General features: G+C 40.1%; 1 protein-coding gene across 1 annotated transcript in view; it reads left to right on the top strand.

Moving 5' to 3' along the window:
* CDC20B (cell division cycle 20B) overlaps positions 1-10762 on the top strand; it is a 39957-nt gene extending 29195 nt beyond the window's left edge. Inside the window, exons 8-12 of the mRNA XM_063456400.1 lie at positions 1171-1265; positions 4114-4339; positions 6077-6202; positions 9280-9397; positions 10450-10762. Coding sequence (XP_063312470.1) covers positions 1171-1265; positions 4114-4339; positions 6077-6202; positions 9280-9397; positions 10450-10553 — 669 coding nt within the window. The 3' untranslated portion in view covers positions 10554-10762. The remainder of the gene's footprint in view (positions 1-1170; positions 1266-4113; positions 4340-6076; positions 6203-9279; positions 9398-10449) is intronic.
* Positions 10763-17610: the final 6848 nt, after the last annotated feature.

The raw sequence follows: 17610 nt of genomic DNA, 5'->3' as shown, positions 1-17610 counted from the left end.
TATGTGTGTTTGAGGGTGCTGTGTGTGAGTTGTGAGGTGTGCAGAATGTGTGTGAGCGTGCTGTGTCTGTGTGCTGTGTGTGAGGTGTGCAGTGTGTGTGAGGTGTGCAGTGTGTGTGAGGTGTGCAGTGTGTGTGAGGTGTGCAGTGTGTGTGAGGTGTGCAGTGTGTGTGAGGGTTCTGTGTGTGTGAGGGTTCTGTGTGTGTGAGGGTTCTGTGTGTGTGAGTGAGGGTGCTGTGTGTGTGAGTGAGGGTGCTGTGTGTGTGAGTGAGGGTGCTGTGTGTGTGAGTGAGGGTGCTGTGTGTGTGAGTGAGGGTGCTGTGTGTGTGAGTGAGGGTGCTGTGTGTGTGTGAGTGAGTGTGTGAGGGTGCTGTGTGTGAGGGTGCTGTGTGTGTGAGTGAGGGTGCTGTGTGTTAGGGTGCTGTGTGAGGGTAATGTGTGTGAGGATTATGTGTGTGTGTTAGGGTGCTGTGTGTGTGTGAGAGGATGGTGTTATATCCCGTGCTGCAATCCCTGGTGGTCCTCGTGGTAAGTAAACTCTATGGCCATGGCAACGCTCCAGATCTTGCAAGAGGAAACCGGCGGAGCTGCAAGATAGAGCTCCTCTGGGTCCTCTCCTGTCTCCCTCCCTCCCCAGCCGGCAGCCGCATGTAACTGCCTGTGGGCCGGTGAGGGAGATCTTTGCAAGTGCTTAGCGAATGTGGAAGTTTTAGCTTACAGTGATATGGTGTGTGACTGGAATGAATGAAGAGATAACAGGTGAGGGTAATTGGTGCTTTGTAGGTCGATTTACATTTTGCAGACCTCTAGCAGCATAATGTTTTTTGTATTTCCCATGCCATTCTTTTCAAACTCCAGCAAGTGTGTGAGTAAAGTACCTATACCTGGAGAAGTAGGTAGTCCTAGATTGTAAACTGGTTTGTTGAGCAGGGTTTTTTTTTTTACCTCTAGTCTCTGTGTCAATATTATTTTGTATGTCAATACATGTCAAATATTCTCATTCTATAATTGTAAAGCACTATGTAAAGGATGATAATACAATTACTAATAATACCTCCCCTGTTCTTTCTATGTTTATACGCCAGTACTGTGCTGCTTTACAGCTAGCAGCTCTATACTGAAATGCTGATTGGTCATTCTTATCTCAATAAATCATATGTTTACTTTATAGCTATGGGACATTGAAACCCAAAAGAGGCTGCGGAATATGCATGGTCATATGTCAGTAGTCGGAGCTTTAACCTGGAATCAGCACATTCTCAGCAGGTAGGAGGACTAAATGGTGTACTTGTTTTAAAATGGCAATCTGACATTTCTGCTGGATTGAACAATATGAATTTTCTATTTTATTTCCATTTCCAGCTCGGTTTATAATAAAACAAATGCCTTGTAGAAATACGCAAATATATATGTGGTTTGTGTATATATATATATATATATATATATATATATATTTTTTTTTTAATTGTTTATTTTTGTTGTTCAATAAAATTAGTCAGGCCTGACATGCCACAATAGCAATCTCAGGCAACATGAAGCTTACATTTGATGACATGGAGTACTGTCAATCAGGTTTTTATGATTAGTATACATATTCTTGCAATATATGTCAGAAAGTAGGTGAATATGAGTAGCAGTTAAATCCGCAGATGTAAACTGATAAGTTAGTCAAGATAAGATAAAACAACATTAATAGCATGCTTTAACCCCTTAAGGACCAAGCTTCTGGAATAAAAGGGAATCATGTCACACATGTCATGTGTCCTTAAGGGGTTAAAGTACTAACAGGCTTAAAGAGAGACAAAACGTGCTGAATTAAGTAACAACCTAAAGTAGTTTTAGTGCCACTGGGTACTGAGTACAGTATGAGGAGTGAGTAATGGAAAGGACAGGAATCCCTGCTTAGGAAAGAGAGGCAGATGGTTTATGTTAAGCAGAGTCTGCACTTTCATTGCCTCGTGGATTACCCGACGCCACAGGCAGGCAGCAATGTATACCCCAGCTCGACACCGGGCAGGATATCATCCTTCTCCGCCACACTATCCTGTGGATAATAGCCAACCACCGAGACAAGGCTATGGAGTCTTCAGCTACACCTGGCATGGCATGCTGAGCAAGGTACCCTGTACGGCATGGGCTGAGCTCGTAAGGCTGCCGTATAAGGATTCTCTGGTGGGGTGTAGCGAATGGCTTGCTGTGGGTATGTGTGTGTAGCTGACCCTGTTCTCCTCTCTTCACCACTCGGCTGCTGCGATCGCGTGCTGAGTGCAGGAGTTGCTTGTGCCCCCGTCTTGCATGTAACTTGGCCTGGGAGCCTCTCTGGGTGTTTGGATGATGGTCTGGCAGGACAGTTGTTGGGCCTCCTGTATGGTTTTGCACTCGGGTCCAGAAAGCTTGGCAAATTTGATAAGTCGGGCCCTCTGTGCTAGTGTAGGGGTGCTGAGACTCCAGCGCGGAAGACATCGCAAGTGCACCAGGTGGACTCCGGTTCAGCTGGGTAGTGTTTCACCCCTATCGAGGTACAAGAGCATCCAGTGGGGACCGGGATATCCCCCACCGGTCCAGGGGGTGGGGGCGGAGGTAACGTGGCTTCAAGGACTTGAGTCCAGAGCAGCTCTGCCTCGGTAGGGGCCAGGCCCCACCCCTAAGTGGATTGTATTTTTAACATTTTATAAATAACATCTTTTTAAATTATTTAAACTGACAATAAAGCAATTTCCACTATAATATGTCAGTGCTTTATAAATGAAATATAAAGACATTTATAGTGTAGCTTCATTGTCCTACAGTTTTGTGTTTGCCTGACTGCTGTCAAGTACATTTCAGGATTGCTACATTGTTCTGTCAAAATACCAAGTTAGAGATCTCCCTATTGGGATTTTTCTAAGCTTTATTCAAATGGTGTTTGTAAGGGAACATTCTGGGGCTAAAGACTACCCCTGCAGTCTCAGCAATGAGAAAAAGCAGTGTTTGCCTTGCTGCCTAAAGTCACATTTTGTACTGGCACTGGATAATAGATTATGTGGTTGAACCGTTCAATAATGGTTTAACCCATTAAAGTGAACCAGCGCCAGGGACCTCCTGGCACCATAACAACTTAATTTAAATACAGTTGTTATGGTGTATAAACTATTCCTTTACAGTTTACAAGGCTACTTAAAATAAGCCATTTCAACAAACAAATATAAGGATTCAGTGACACCATATGGCCATATCGCGTTAAACCCACCACTATGCCACAGTACACCAATATCAGTGGGTCCTACACTAATTTAACATGTGAGACAAATTATGGCCATATGGTTTAACTGAATTCCCATATTTGTTTGCTGAGATAGGTGATTTTAAATAGCTGTGAGCAATTTAAATCTGCGTTTTGTGTGTGCAATGGTCCTTAAATTATGGTCTCCACCAGTGCTGAGAAATGCATGTTCCGGGTGTGCTCCCAATTCGCTGATTTTCAATGACTGAATAAATGTCAGTTAGACAGGTAACGTTATTATTCATAAAGATCCAACATTTTCTGCAGCACTGTACACTTGGCCTCAAGTTTGCGTTACAGGAACAAGAGGTAAAAAAGCTCTGCTCAAATTGGCATACCATCCCAAAAAAACACGAGGTGCAATCACACACTAGATAAGGTAGGGTACGTTTTATTTAAAGTACAAATGAGTTGCATGTACATTTACGGCAATCTGCGAGCAGTACTTGACTACAATAGGGGTGAATAAACATGAATGGGAGACTGAGGCAGGAACAAAAGTTAATTGGTGAGTTTTTTCAAATGATTGAAAAATTATGGAAAGTCTACTCAACTGGACAAGAGAATTCCATAAGAATGATACAGTCCTAGAGAAGTCTTAAAAACACGAATTTGCGGTAAGGGCCAGGAAAACCAAAAGATTTGTTCAGGTCAGCCAGTGATGCATTACAGAACAATAACAGCCCATATTGCAACCTTGAAGGACACATGTACAGTTTAACAAGGATATTCATATAAAATGGTTTAAAATGATTGTGTGTTGTGTATTTCCAAACTGTAAATGCTTTATTAATAAATAATAATTACATTAGTTTATCACACTGCCTGTTTTTTTTTTTTTAAATAATGTAGTGGTTCACGGCTTGGACATATACACCATCACGATGTTCGAATGGCAGATCACCGCGTTGGAACGCTGTATCACAAACAAAGCATTTGCAGTCTGAAATGGTCACCATCTGAAAAACATTTAGCTAGTGGTTCAAGTGACGGCCATCTAAATATCTGGTCGTATGATCCAGGAACATCCAAAAATAATACTCCGTTACAGAGCATGCAGCATTCCACAGCAGTGAAGGTATTATAGAAACATAGAATGTGACGGCAGATAAGAACCATTCGGCCCATCTAGTCTGCCCAATTTTCTAAATACTTTCATTAGTCCCTGGCCTTATCTGATAGTTAAGATAGCCTTATGCCTATCCCACGCATGCTTAACCTCCTTCACTGTGTTAATAGGATATAGCACTAGCTCGAAGCTCCATTGTATTCTGACAGGTAGTCTTAAGTGATAGGGGTCGTCCCTTTGAGCATCCATTACTTGACATAGAGTCTTGCTGTAGATTCCTGAACCCTGATCCAGGTGATATACTCTGTATTGACACTATTTTATTGTCTGTTACTCATGTTTTAAGTAGAAAATGTTTTATTATTAATTATACGATTCTATAGCCTTTTCATTGCTGAACATTTTTGTCTAGAAATTCGCTTGTTGATAGCTGCTTAAAGTGAGATATTGAGGGAGCTCACACGAAGTGCGTCTTTCCTCCATGACAGCTAGGCCCCGCCCCCCGGAAGCTGCATTCTTAGTGAGAGGAGGGACAGTGTAGCTGCTGCTGATTTAATAGGGAAATCGATAGCTAGGCTAGTGTATTCAGTGTCCACTACAGTCCTGAAGGACTCATCTGATCTCTGCTGTAAGGACAGCACCTCAAAAAGCCCTTTTTAGGGCTAGAACATCAGTCTGCTTTTTTTTTTTTCATGTGTAATCTAATTGCAGTTGCCTGCCTGCCTGCCAGCGTGTGTGTCAGGCTCACAGCGTATACTGTGCCCACTTGCCCAGTGCCCCCACTCATATCTGGTGTCACAATAGCTTGCATTTAAAAAAAACAGAACGTTTTTGACTGTAATATATTAGCAGTCAGTTTCCTTCACACGTGTGCGTTTCAGGGCCTGCCAGGGCACAGTGTCACACCAGTGCAACTCATATCTGGTGTAACAGTAGTGTACATTTAAAAAAAAATACAGGGGGCTTGTTGTCACCTTTCGGGGACCCTTGGTGTTGTACGTGGCTGGGTGGAGGAAGAGACCTTCAATGACATCAGTGAGGACAATGAACGGGACATGGCTAGCTTGGTATCCAACCTTGTGCAAATGGGGAGTTTGCGGTTGTGCAAATGGACTGTTTGCGGTTGTTTGCGGTGCGTTAAACAGGGAGTTTGGTCTGTCACTGTGAAGCGGGCGTAACCCTTACACTACCTGATCGATACAACATCATACCATAACATCATAAAGCACATTATTCCGAACAATTTAGGAATGTTAGGTGATTTATGCCCTTTATGGATTAAAACCAGACTCTGCATCAACTATGTAATTTTCCATGGGAGTTTTGCCATGGATCCCCCTCCGGCATGCCACAGTCCAGGTGTTAGTCCCCTTGAAACAACTTTTCCATCACTATTGTGGCCAGAAAGAGTCCCTGTGGGTTTTAAAATTCACCTGCCTATCGAAGTCTATGGCGGTTCGCCCGTTCGCGAACATTTGCGAAAGTTTGCGTTCGCCGTTCGCGAACGGAAAATGTTATGTTTGCGACATCACTACACCTGGAGGCTTGCAGTACCACCACATATGTAATAGGTTGTTCTAATAGTGGTTAATACATGCATTTTTACTGCAAACTTATTTAATTTTCTCTATATAAAATGAATTTCCCCCTGATTATATGTATTTGAATTTGATACCATTGTTTTTCGAACCATTAATATTAGCAGAGGTTCAATATTTACTTCAGCATTATCTTGTTGATCTTTAGGCAATGAACTGGTGTCCATGGCTATCAGAAACGCTCGGTGTGGGAGGAGGAATGACAGATGGACACATCCGAATTTGGGATACAAGCACTGGGAAAAACATCCATTCAGCAAACACACATTCTCAGGTGAATTGCATGATCTTTAGGAAGAATTCATGCATAAATTAATGATAGAACCTAAATATAGCAGTGACATGAAATTGAAGTATTTTACTTTTAGAGCATTGGTCTTGATTGTACAGTATTTTATCTGCAAGACGCATTCAAACATTATTGACTGGTTTTGTCAAAATATTTATTGAATTTCGATTGGATTTAATACCAGCCAAAATGATAGCAGCTGAACTTGATAAAAGGGTCAGCTATTTGAGAACAATCCAGTGCTAAATGTGCTTTAGAAGAACAATCGATGGCCTTTTTTAATGACTAAACCTTTTAGTCATTAAAATAAATAAAAGCGGATTAATACAGGGGAGATCATACACCTCCCCCGTGCCGTCATTGTAATAAAAGAATAGCAAGTAGTCAGTTATTGCTGAAAATTCCCATGCAAGTCTTGAGCGAAATTAGACTTACCTGTCAGAGAGCTCTGATGAATTGGCCACATTAGCTAGAAAGAATACTCAATAAATGACTTTTTTATAGGATGGATTGATGATTGCAGGTTGAAGTAGGGAAGGCAGATATTGAAGATATGTGTTAGGGATAAGACCACACTAAGAGAGAGAAATGACAAGTTGATGGTGAATGGGATCAAGTGTGTGTTTGTGGGGGGCAATAAAATAAATGTAGAAACCTCTTGTTAAGAGGCAGGGTGAAAGAAATTTAGAATAGAAAAGGGAAATAGCTGAAATAGAGTTGTGAAGAGTAGGAGGGAAGAGCAGACATATCATTTTTTTTGTCAATCTTTATTTATGTTGTGCAAGTGATAACAAAAAGCTTGATTAGCCAAAACAGCATACGCAAGCATAGTAAAAACAAGTTTTACATAACAGTAACGTGGCATTAAGATAAGCTGCAATTTTGTACATTATATTATGCTAGTATGCTAATGAAAGTGGGAAAATCTGTGAGACATTGTAAGTTGTAGATCACAGTAGTTTCCAAATGATCTATCAGAGGATATAGCAAAAGCTCAGTTAGCCTAGGTATTAACCACTGAAACTAGCACCTCTTCGAAGCTGCACTGGGCAAAATGGTAGATTTAAGGGTGAGTAAGATTAAGATAATAATAATTAAACATCTATAATGTATAGCACTTGACACGGCAAACGACAACTAGTAGTACTGTCAAAGTGCCTGGATCAGCCGATCCCTCTGAGCGGCAAGACAGGAGTGAGTCCAAAAGAGTTCATGTGGGCAACCGCTGCACCTTGTGGGGTCAGATCACCCATGCAGCCCCGAGCCTTCCTGAAGGCCAGCATCCACGGTGCAGACTTGGTGTATCCTAGGAGCCAAGTCTATCCCCTATCCAGGGGCAGTCAGAGGATCTTGGTGTTATATGCCAGCTGTGGCATGTGAACCTCGGCCTGTGTGGCTGATAAAGAGAGATACGACCTCTCAAGGCTCTCGGCCCGGGTTGGCGCATGGTAAGGCATACCGATTCTTGCAAAGTTGTATTGCTTTGCTGGGGCCCTCTCTCCCTTCAAACCACTGGTCTCACTCTGTTAGCTTTCAGCTCAGAAGGGGATACACCCATACGCTCCGAGAGCTTCAGCCAAAAGGCTTGGAAGATCTTGTCTAGACGGGTTCGATTGAGTCACAGTACAGCTGCCGTGGTGGGCTCAGGCCCTGCATGTCACCAGGAGTCGTGTCCGCTATTGTGAAGGGTCGGAGAATACTTGATGCGGTAGCAGAAATGTACCAGTCGGACAGTAAGTGCAGCAATTGTGCCATGAGGCAGTGCAGTGGGGATCAGGATAACCTACACCTGTCCGTGGGGTATAGTAGGAGCACTGTGGGACTGAGTGTGGAGAAGATAGCGAGGAGATCGGCCGCCTCTCCTCTGCCCTGTCTCCAGTAGGCCTCAACTAGATTTCTCAGGTTCCTGGCGGAATTAAGTCTCAAAACATCCGCCCGGGATTCCCCAACGTTTGCAGATAAATCAGCGTTTTTGCCAGGTTTAGCACCCAAAATGCGGGCAGTGAAGCAGGAGCACACTTTAAACACGACTGTCCTGCTCGATAGCCAAGCTCTGCCCCCCCCCCCCTCAGGGCAGATATATAATTAATATTTTTTGTTCAATCTCGTTATTATAATCAAATAAAGATATCTGGCTGTGAGATCAGTAATGGGAGTCTTTGAAGTAGAGTGGAGTAGGAAATTAAAGGTGTTAAAAGCTCGTTTGGGTTTACAAGAATAGGTACTAATGAGTAAGGTAAAATACTCATGTTTGGCACAGAGTAGGAAGAGCTATAGGAACATAAATGTAATTTGTAGTTGAGAAAGTCTGGTTTGGTCAAAGTCTTACTGCGACACTGTTTTGCAGTGTGGGTGCATTTTTGGAGATACTGGGTAAATATACTGTGTTAGGGTTGAATGCATGACTGCTGTTAAAAGCAGGTTTAAATGATGCTGTCTTTTCCAGAGAAGAAGAGAGGAGGCAATTTTAGAATGAGATAGCTTGAGAGAAACTGGGAAAAGTTGAGAGAAGTGAAAGTGGAGGTTAGAGAACAGAGTAGAACCGACACAGATCAAGAGTGCTTAGGTTTCTAGTAGAAATATAAGTTAGATTTATGACAGCACAAGCTAGGAGATGACAATCAGATAGAAATTGAACAGATTTTGGAAAAGACAAGGTCATGGATATTGCCAGCTATGAGGGTAGTTTAGTGAGTATGGCCAACTGAGAAGGTGACTGATAAAAATATCTAAATATTAGGTTAGTTAATTTGAATGCTGAAGTCTCAAGGAATGAGTGATGGAATGACAGAAGAGAGAAGATAAGTAAGCTTAGTAGAGAAATGATCAAGGTAGAATAGTAGAAGAGAGCCAGGAGATAGCAGATGATGAAGATAAGATTTGCAGGCAAAGAGAGAATAGAAAAGGCAAATATAATGAAAGGGGGAGAGGACAATGAGGCAAGGATCTCATAGCACCACTCATTAAATTTGTACAGTTTAGGAGAGTTTGTTATTTACGCATAACTTAATGTGATGTTTATTTTCTTAAGACTTCCGCCATTTTTATTTTTAAATATATAGATCTGCTCCGTTATCTGGCTGCCTGAATCAAGAGAACTGGTCACTGGCCATGGACCGCACAAAAATCAAATGACTGTCTGGAAATACCCCTCTTTATTGAAAGTAACTGATCTATATGGTAAGTTGAATTATTTAGTATGGAGGTAGATAGTTCTGGTATACCTAATATAACACACAGAAGGGAGGGAGTCTGACTAACACTATGTCATTGAAACTGGAAGCAATAGGGATTAACTAAAACCTATAGAAAAAACGGGCAAAGGGAACACGAGTGTTCCCTTTGCCTAAATTATTTAGTATATTTATTCAGTCAGCATATTAAACACATATGGCTTCCACAATTTCTATCCATACCTCTTGTTGTTCCAACATTGGCCTGAATTTAATTCTTATGGATGAGCTTTTAAGTTGACAACAATCTGTTAGAAAAACATTTGAAATGATTTATCTACAGAAGTCACCCTTAAAGTCTATTGGGATTTTTGTAGACAAATGATTTGAAAACCAAAGATAAAACAAGTTACCTGGGCGCTAGCCCAAATCCCTATGCATATTTAAACAAATGGAGGTTATCTAGTAACGCCAATGGCCATTAGACGTAAGCTTAGTTTTTCCAAGAAATTATGATCAATTTAAAATTCTATCCAAATAATTAAATTGAGGTCAGTGTGCCACTAAGTCACTTCCATCTCTTTGTCAACTAAGAAGAGCAAAGATCTAGAATATAACACTGGTTGCTAAATGGGGTGACGGAAACCAACAAAAGTGAAGAAAGTAACCAGAAATAAAGATAAAATGGAACTTTTAATACAACATAAGTAAAATAATACAAAGTATTCATATTGAAGTATGTTTCTGTGCTTAGCTCCCATAACAAGTATAAATACTTTTCACTTTGGCCTGAATTTTTAATATTGTTGGATAAGCTTTTCAAATTAATATTATAAAAAATATATACATTTTTTAATATTCTGTTATTTTTGATAAATTGATATCATGTTTTTATGTATGATATATTTTGCATATTTTAATTAACAACCCTTGTAAAAGTTTATCCAAAAACATTAAATCATTTCAAAAAGCTTATCCAACAACGTTAAATTGAGGCCTAAAACAGGAAAAAAGATTGATAGATATAGATAGATATAATATATAAATCTTGTTTTTCAGGTCATAGAGGAAGAGTACTGCACCTCGCATTAAGCCCAGACCAGAAGAGAATATTTTCTGTTGCTGCTAATGGGACATCTTATATATGGAGATACAATCAATGAAGGAATCTATAAGAGACTCAATGCATCATGCAAACCTGCATATCTCATTAGCCAAATGTATGTGTCAAGTGGCCCATATACAGGGCATGGAGTCCCTAGCAGCTAATCTGAACTTGATATTATTTTGCTTTTTCTATAAGCAAGATATAGCCTGGTGCTTTGGGTGGTCACATCTACTCCAGAATTGCCATGCAGTTCCTCTTCACAAATGTACAGTCGTCCCCATTTTTTATTTTGGGGGCCTCCAGTTAGTTTGGGGATTTACCGAGCTCACCAGCATTATCTCATGCAAACTACGTGCTTAGACTAAATACAGCCCTACTGTAAAGCTGGTGGCTGTTATCTAAATACGGTTAGAAACACTTTCCAAATGATTTATCTACAAAAACTCCAGTAGACCTTAATGGTGACTTCTGTGGATAAATAATTTTCCCAACAGAATGTAATCATTTTGAAAGCTTATTAAATCGAAGCTTTAACGTTTGATTGATCTATGAATACGTGCACTTAGCAAGTCTACAGCAATGAATGACTGAACACTGTGCAACAGGAGGCCTACATCAATCCTACCCATTTGAAAAACAAAAAAACAACACCCCTACCACAAAGCTGGAGCCATTTTCCACCCACTGGTAGTTTTAACCAGATAGTAATTTCTGTTGTAGAATTATCTTAAATAATACAAAGATTCCTGCTTGACGGAATACTGGGCTATTCACTGAAATCTCTCACTGCCTGGCAAATGAAATAACAGAATTCTTCTACAGTCTTTTTCACAAGCACTTTTAACAACAGATGTGTGAACAGGTGAGGTTGCTCAGAATCCTCCTCTGTATTCTAACACTTTGTACACAGGATATTTCACGACACGAATTGCTCAATGACAACCGACAAATGCAGCAGGTGTAAAAACTGACACTTAGACCAAGATGTAAGGTGTTGCTAAATAGAACGGAGCAACACACGAACAACAGTTTTGATTGCAACTGACGTAAAATGTATCTCAGCACACAAATGTTTTTCATTCTAAATTTGTAAGTTTGATATAGTTTTATCTCGCTATTAATGAAAATAACAAACAGCACTTGAATTAAATAGAAAAAAATCAAAGTAAGAAAACTGAAGAAGTAAAATAATAAATCTCAAGTAAAAACAGGAAGGGCTATACTACATGATGTAAAGTTTGCAATAATAAACAGGAAACACAAGCATATCAATTTTCTGTGAGCCCTGCATACCACAACACCTTGTTGGTTCCAAGTGAATGCAAGCAGTAGGTGGGATTCTAAAGTTCTGACCTGAGAACCAGCTGTATATATCCTTGTGTCTAGCAATCCAACCAATCTACAAGGAATGCATACACAATGAACAAATGTATATGCAGCACATAGCTCCATGGGAGGTACTGTGACTTTTCACTACCATGCCTCATGTAGTAGGTCACATGTTACCATTACCCATGTAGTCGCTATATCACAGCAGGCAAAGCTGTTTCCCCACCATTATATATCACAAAAAGCAAGTCTGCACCACAAGCTTGTAAAGGTAATTTGATTATAAAAGCATTCTAACTATTATTTGGTACAGAGCGGCTGCCCCTTGTAGCTATGTGTGTCATAAAAACATGTGGCAAATAACTAAATGAAGGGAGTTCTTAAAATAACATCTAAAATTTAGCTTTTTTTTTAAATTTTATTATTTTACAAAACTACAGATCACGATAAACTTTGTGGCATATGAATGTAGATGTAAAGTAAGATTAATATATTTTGTATTTGTATTTTATTGTGATATTCCATATTAGTTGGTGAGTTGCTTATATACTTTTTATTTATTACAGTTATTAAATTTATTTTGTTTAGTGCAGACCCATAATATTGAATTAATCCAGTTATGCACTAGCTAGTTAATTTATTCTAGGTCTATTTATTGCATATTGAAGTATTTAAATGCATATACATGTGTTTATATATAATTTATAGTAATATTTATTTATGCTTTTTTTGCTTCCCATGTTTCATCACATATTACTATTTCACAATGAAGATATTATGACGGAAAGTTTGCAAGAACTATAAAATGCAGTCATTGTTACTGTGATATTTTCAAATTATATTTCCTTTTTAAATGCTAACGTAGCACTGTTGTAAACTATAAATAAATAAATAAAGAGGAAAAAAAATAAGAAATTGAAAAACAAAACACAACACAAAAGCATACAAATGTTATAATGAAACTGCTACAAATATTAAAGTGATTTTATGAACAACAATAATAATTTCAAGACTTGAAAATATATACCCCCCTCCCTCTTGCTCTGTAAAATTGAAGATTAATCTATTTAATCTTCAATAGAACTGAGTTTTACTCAGTTGTAGAGGTGAAAGCCTTTTTATCGACTGTTAGCCACTAGAGGCATGCTTATCTCTTCAATGTAGACATTGCCATTTTTACAAAACAGCAATGTTTTACATTAAAGGGTCAAAACATAGGACCACTACACCCAGACCACTTCACTAAAATGAAGCTGGCTGGGTGACGTTAGTGATTCGTTAAGCTGTTTATTTACTAAACAGTTAATGGTGGTGAGCTGATAAGGACTTGGTAGAATTCAGGTCACAATAAGTGTCTCAATTTTGAAAGCTGGCTGTGAACTGTTTAAAACTGCCATATTCTTTCCCCAACTTGCTGTTTAGTGAATAAACTACATTATGGATTATGAAAAGAAATGCAAGTCAGAATATATATGGCGTTTGCCAAAACTGCTCTTTTTCTCTCTCTACCAACCCCAATGAAAGACTTAGGATAGCTGTACCTATAGGGTGGTGTTGGCAGATGTCCACTGCCTTTGGTACTCTATAGCTGCCACCATCTTGGATATCTGTGCATAGAGCAGCTGACCCTGTTTGGTATAAAGCAGGCTTCCCCAAACTCCAGCCCTCCAGATGTTGCTGAACTACAACTCCCATGATTCTATGAACAAAATAGATAGACTGAGAATCAGGGGAGTTGTAAATCAGCAACATCTGGAGGGCCGGAGTTTGGGGGAAGCCTTGTATAAAGTATCAGGCAAAACAAGCCCTTCTGAGCAATGAGAGATTTTTAAAACTCTACCTCCATCGGATCTCCCACAGAAACTGTTTCTTTATATCACACCTAGTCTGAACATATTATTGCTCCTAATTACACTTCACACTGCAAACATTCGTTTGATACTTTATACTGTTACAGGAGAATAACAGGAACAAACCGCAGAAGCCACACATAGAGATATGGACACAGGTCTTCAGGAAGTAAAAGGCCTTTATTCACATACCGATCGGGTCTCAGATGAACTCCTGTTCCAAAAATATCTGAGAGACAAATACCTTGTTCACAGGACTTTTGTTAACAGCATATCCCCTCCCATACAGTATAACCCCTCCTATATTCCTCAGACCAATCAGCACACAGGATATTCAGGATCACCTTATATGGCAGACCACATGGCTTGTTGAAGACAAAGGAATTTTCTATCCACTTCCACACATGCTCAGTATACTGATGACTCATCCAACTGTTTGTAACCAGATACTAATTAGCATATGCCATGTGGAGATTTCAGCCTACTAAATTTTGACCATACTGGATTCCCATCACAATACATAATATAAAGAATCCCAAAGCCTGGAAAGTGCACTGTGACTCCATCCACCCCCTTGAAAAAATGGGTATTTCATAAAGAAAGAATCTTTATCAAATATTCATTTTGACTGTGTTTAAATTTCACTAAAATTCCAACCCAGTCAAGATATACAGAGACAAGTTAGATATTACTTTATCTCTGTATATTTTCTCTGTCTGACTTTCTTAAACTCTGGACAGAGCTACAGTGTCAATCCAGACAGCAGTCTCCAGTGACAGCTGGATGGAATTGGATCTGTCGATGAAGGATCTAGCAGAATCCTCCATAAACTTCAATGCTGTACTCTTGTGCATGTGCGAGAGTACAGCAGTGATGTCGACTCCTAGTCCTAAAGAGCCAGGGACTAAAGAAGACCTGTGTCAGGGTGGCGGTCCGATGCCCGGGACCCAGACACTGTCTGAGCGGCGGTGCAGGACTGGGACCCAGTATGCCTGATGTTTAGAGTAGGAGTCACAGCGTGGAGGTGGATTAGCAGGGTCTGGTGCAGGGTAACCGCACGCCCCCTGGTGTTGAGCACCAGCGTTTGTACATGGGCTGGGTATACAAACTAAAACAAGACAAGATAACATAGGTAAAACAAGAGGAGAAATAACTACATACTACATATGAAAATCATGGGGATTTAGTCACACTATATGATCATACATTGCATAAGCCTGCCAACAACGCCAATGTACCCCATATCTGGCAGGTCCTACACTGCCTAATGTATGCTAAAACAACCAAAATACATATATAGCACTTACCTGCAAGAAAGGGCAGAAGCCTTGAGGAGCTGCCTGCAGCAACACTGAAACAGAGTGAATGAAGGAAAACAAATGAGTGTGGCAACATAAAAAAAACATTTAAATGAAACCTGGAGACTGGGAATCCCAGGGATGGATTACAGGAATGAACCCAGAAATCCCAGCATAAAGAAAACCAGACATAGAATAGAAAACCAAAAACCAAGAAAAGCTAAACAAGAATTGTAACAAGAGTACTGGATACTTGAAGCCAAGGCCAGACATCTCCTCAGAACAGAGCAGGACGTGACAACCCTGCCAGACGAAGATGGCGGGGCACACGATGAACACGTCCAAATAAGTAAATCTGACTTTTACCTGCCATACCCCAGCCACCGAACCACCAGCGGCGATGTCACCATGAGGGTCTTTGCTAATTTGGCAAGATCCCAGCTGGTGGGTGAAAGTGTCCCTTTAACATTTGTGAGCTGTGAAAAATAATGTAAAATGGAGATATTCACACCTGTTTATATGGGTACCTCCATTCAGCTCCCTGTCAGTTATTGTTATAAGCTCTGTCCTTTGCACCTGCGAGCCAGCATAAATAAATCATACAGAGAAGAGGAGAAATTAAACAATGTTTCTGTTCTTCTTTTCATTTACAATGTGTGTCTTAGTTGTGCGTTGCCTAAACTGAATTGTGATGTAATTTGCTAATATAAATCTCAAAATAATTTTTATTCACAGACACACACGCACAGATATAAAACACAGATGTACAGAGACACAGGCATAGAAACACACATACACAGGCAGAGGTAAATGCACAGACACCTACAGGTGCACGCAGGCAGAGGCAGCGACTGGCACAGACAGGCACACACAGACATTTACACACAGGCACAGACAGGCACATACAGGCAGACACAGACAGACATAGACAGCTAGTGAGGTGGATGTAATGTGTTTGTATATGGGATACAGTATGTGTGTATGAAATGTAGGGTGTGTGATTTGGGGTTGTAGTGTGTTTTTGCTGGTAATGCAGTGAGAGTGTGCTGGGAATGCAGGTTTTATGTGTAGGGGATGCAGGTTTTATGTGTAAGGGATACGGGCTGTACATACACACACACACACGCACACACAACTTAAAAAAAACACATTTATTGTTAAAAAAAAAATTCAGTTTATTCCCCCTCCCTCTGGTTACCTTAGGGCAGGGAGAGGGGGCATCATTCAGATCCCTGGTAGTCCAGTGTGGAGAGTTTTGGGTCTCTCACTCCAGTTGCAGACCTCATGTAATGGCTTACACAACCTCCAGACGACCTGCAGCAACGCTCTGAACTGCCTGGATTTGATGCACGAGGTCTCTAACCAGATGGGGGCCATATATATATGCACACTGGAAATGTGGGGCCTGCGCCCTCTGGGTCCCCCGTGCCCTGAACTGCCGTATCGACTGTACCTTCATGATGGTGACCCTGAATCAGATCATAAACATCACTCATACAGCAAAATCTCTAGGTTAATTAGTTACTCTCCCCCCGAAAGCTAGTAGACTGGGGTGCTTAGTAACCTTGATGAGTTTACTAATTTACTGAAGATTTATAGCTACAGTGTAAAAGGAGGGTACGTTTATTCCTAATTCTAATATTCAATGGCCTTGAAGAGCAAGAAATTAATGTTTACTACCTGTACTTAACCAGAACTCTATTGGCAAACCGATAATCCTATACCTCAAGCTAGTGAGAGAGAACAATTCACTACTCTATGTTATCAAGCAGTGGGAACCACCACCAATCAACTGACGCCACTTGTGAACGCGCATTATTTGTGCACAACAATATTGCATTACATATAAACTGTCCTGGGTATGTGCAGACAAACCCCCTATATTAGATATGTTGCTAATTGTATTTCCCTTACAAAGAGTCAAGAATAAACACTAAGGTGTTTGAGCGGTTTATTGTGGAACATACACGCGTGGCCGCCAAGGGAGAGTCAAATACTAACTCTGAAGAAAGGCACTCCATACTCCCAATCTATACAATTCTGTTGTTACATAATCTAACATATATTGCTAAATAGAAAATACATTGCATGTAGCTATAGCCACTCTTGCATCTCACCAATCATTGTAAAAAAACAAACGGTTTTACTAGTAACTTAAATCTACTACCATACTCCTATTCTACTGTTATAATATGGTTTCGTTTGCTATGCTACAGGCTCTCTGCATCAGTACTTTGGTTAAGTTTTGCACCTTGCACATACGTTATACGTTGACACAGATAATAGAACTCACGCATTCCGTTAAAAGAAAAACGACTTTTAAACAAACTCCACATATTTAGTTTTTAACCCTTTCACCCAGCCAGATGCCCCATGGCCTATAATCCTTTCACAGATATAACCCAGCCCGTATAAGTGGGTCCCGATAATGTAAAGTAACATCTAGCTCACATACTACATGCATACGTTTATATCTGGCATTTCTTTATTAAACATGTCTGTTTAACTTTCCTTTTTAAAAAGGATGGTTACATCAGTAACACTAGTAAGAGGCTAGTTCTGGAGTTGTGAAAAACATCATACAACAACATGTAAATAAATTGGTACTACTAATTGAACAGAAAAAACTAAGCAA

This window comes from Pelobates fuscus, chromosome 5, assembly GCF_036172605.1.
Source record: "Pelobates fuscus isolate aPelFus1 chromosome 5, aPelFus1.pri, whole genome shotgun sequence".
NCBI classification, from domain to species: Eukaryota; Metazoa; Chordata; class Amphibia; order Anura; family Pelobatidae; genus Pelobates; species Pelobates fuscus.
Note: the sequence above shows the minus strand (reverse complement) of the source record. Positions and strands in the feature narration are given on the sequence as shown.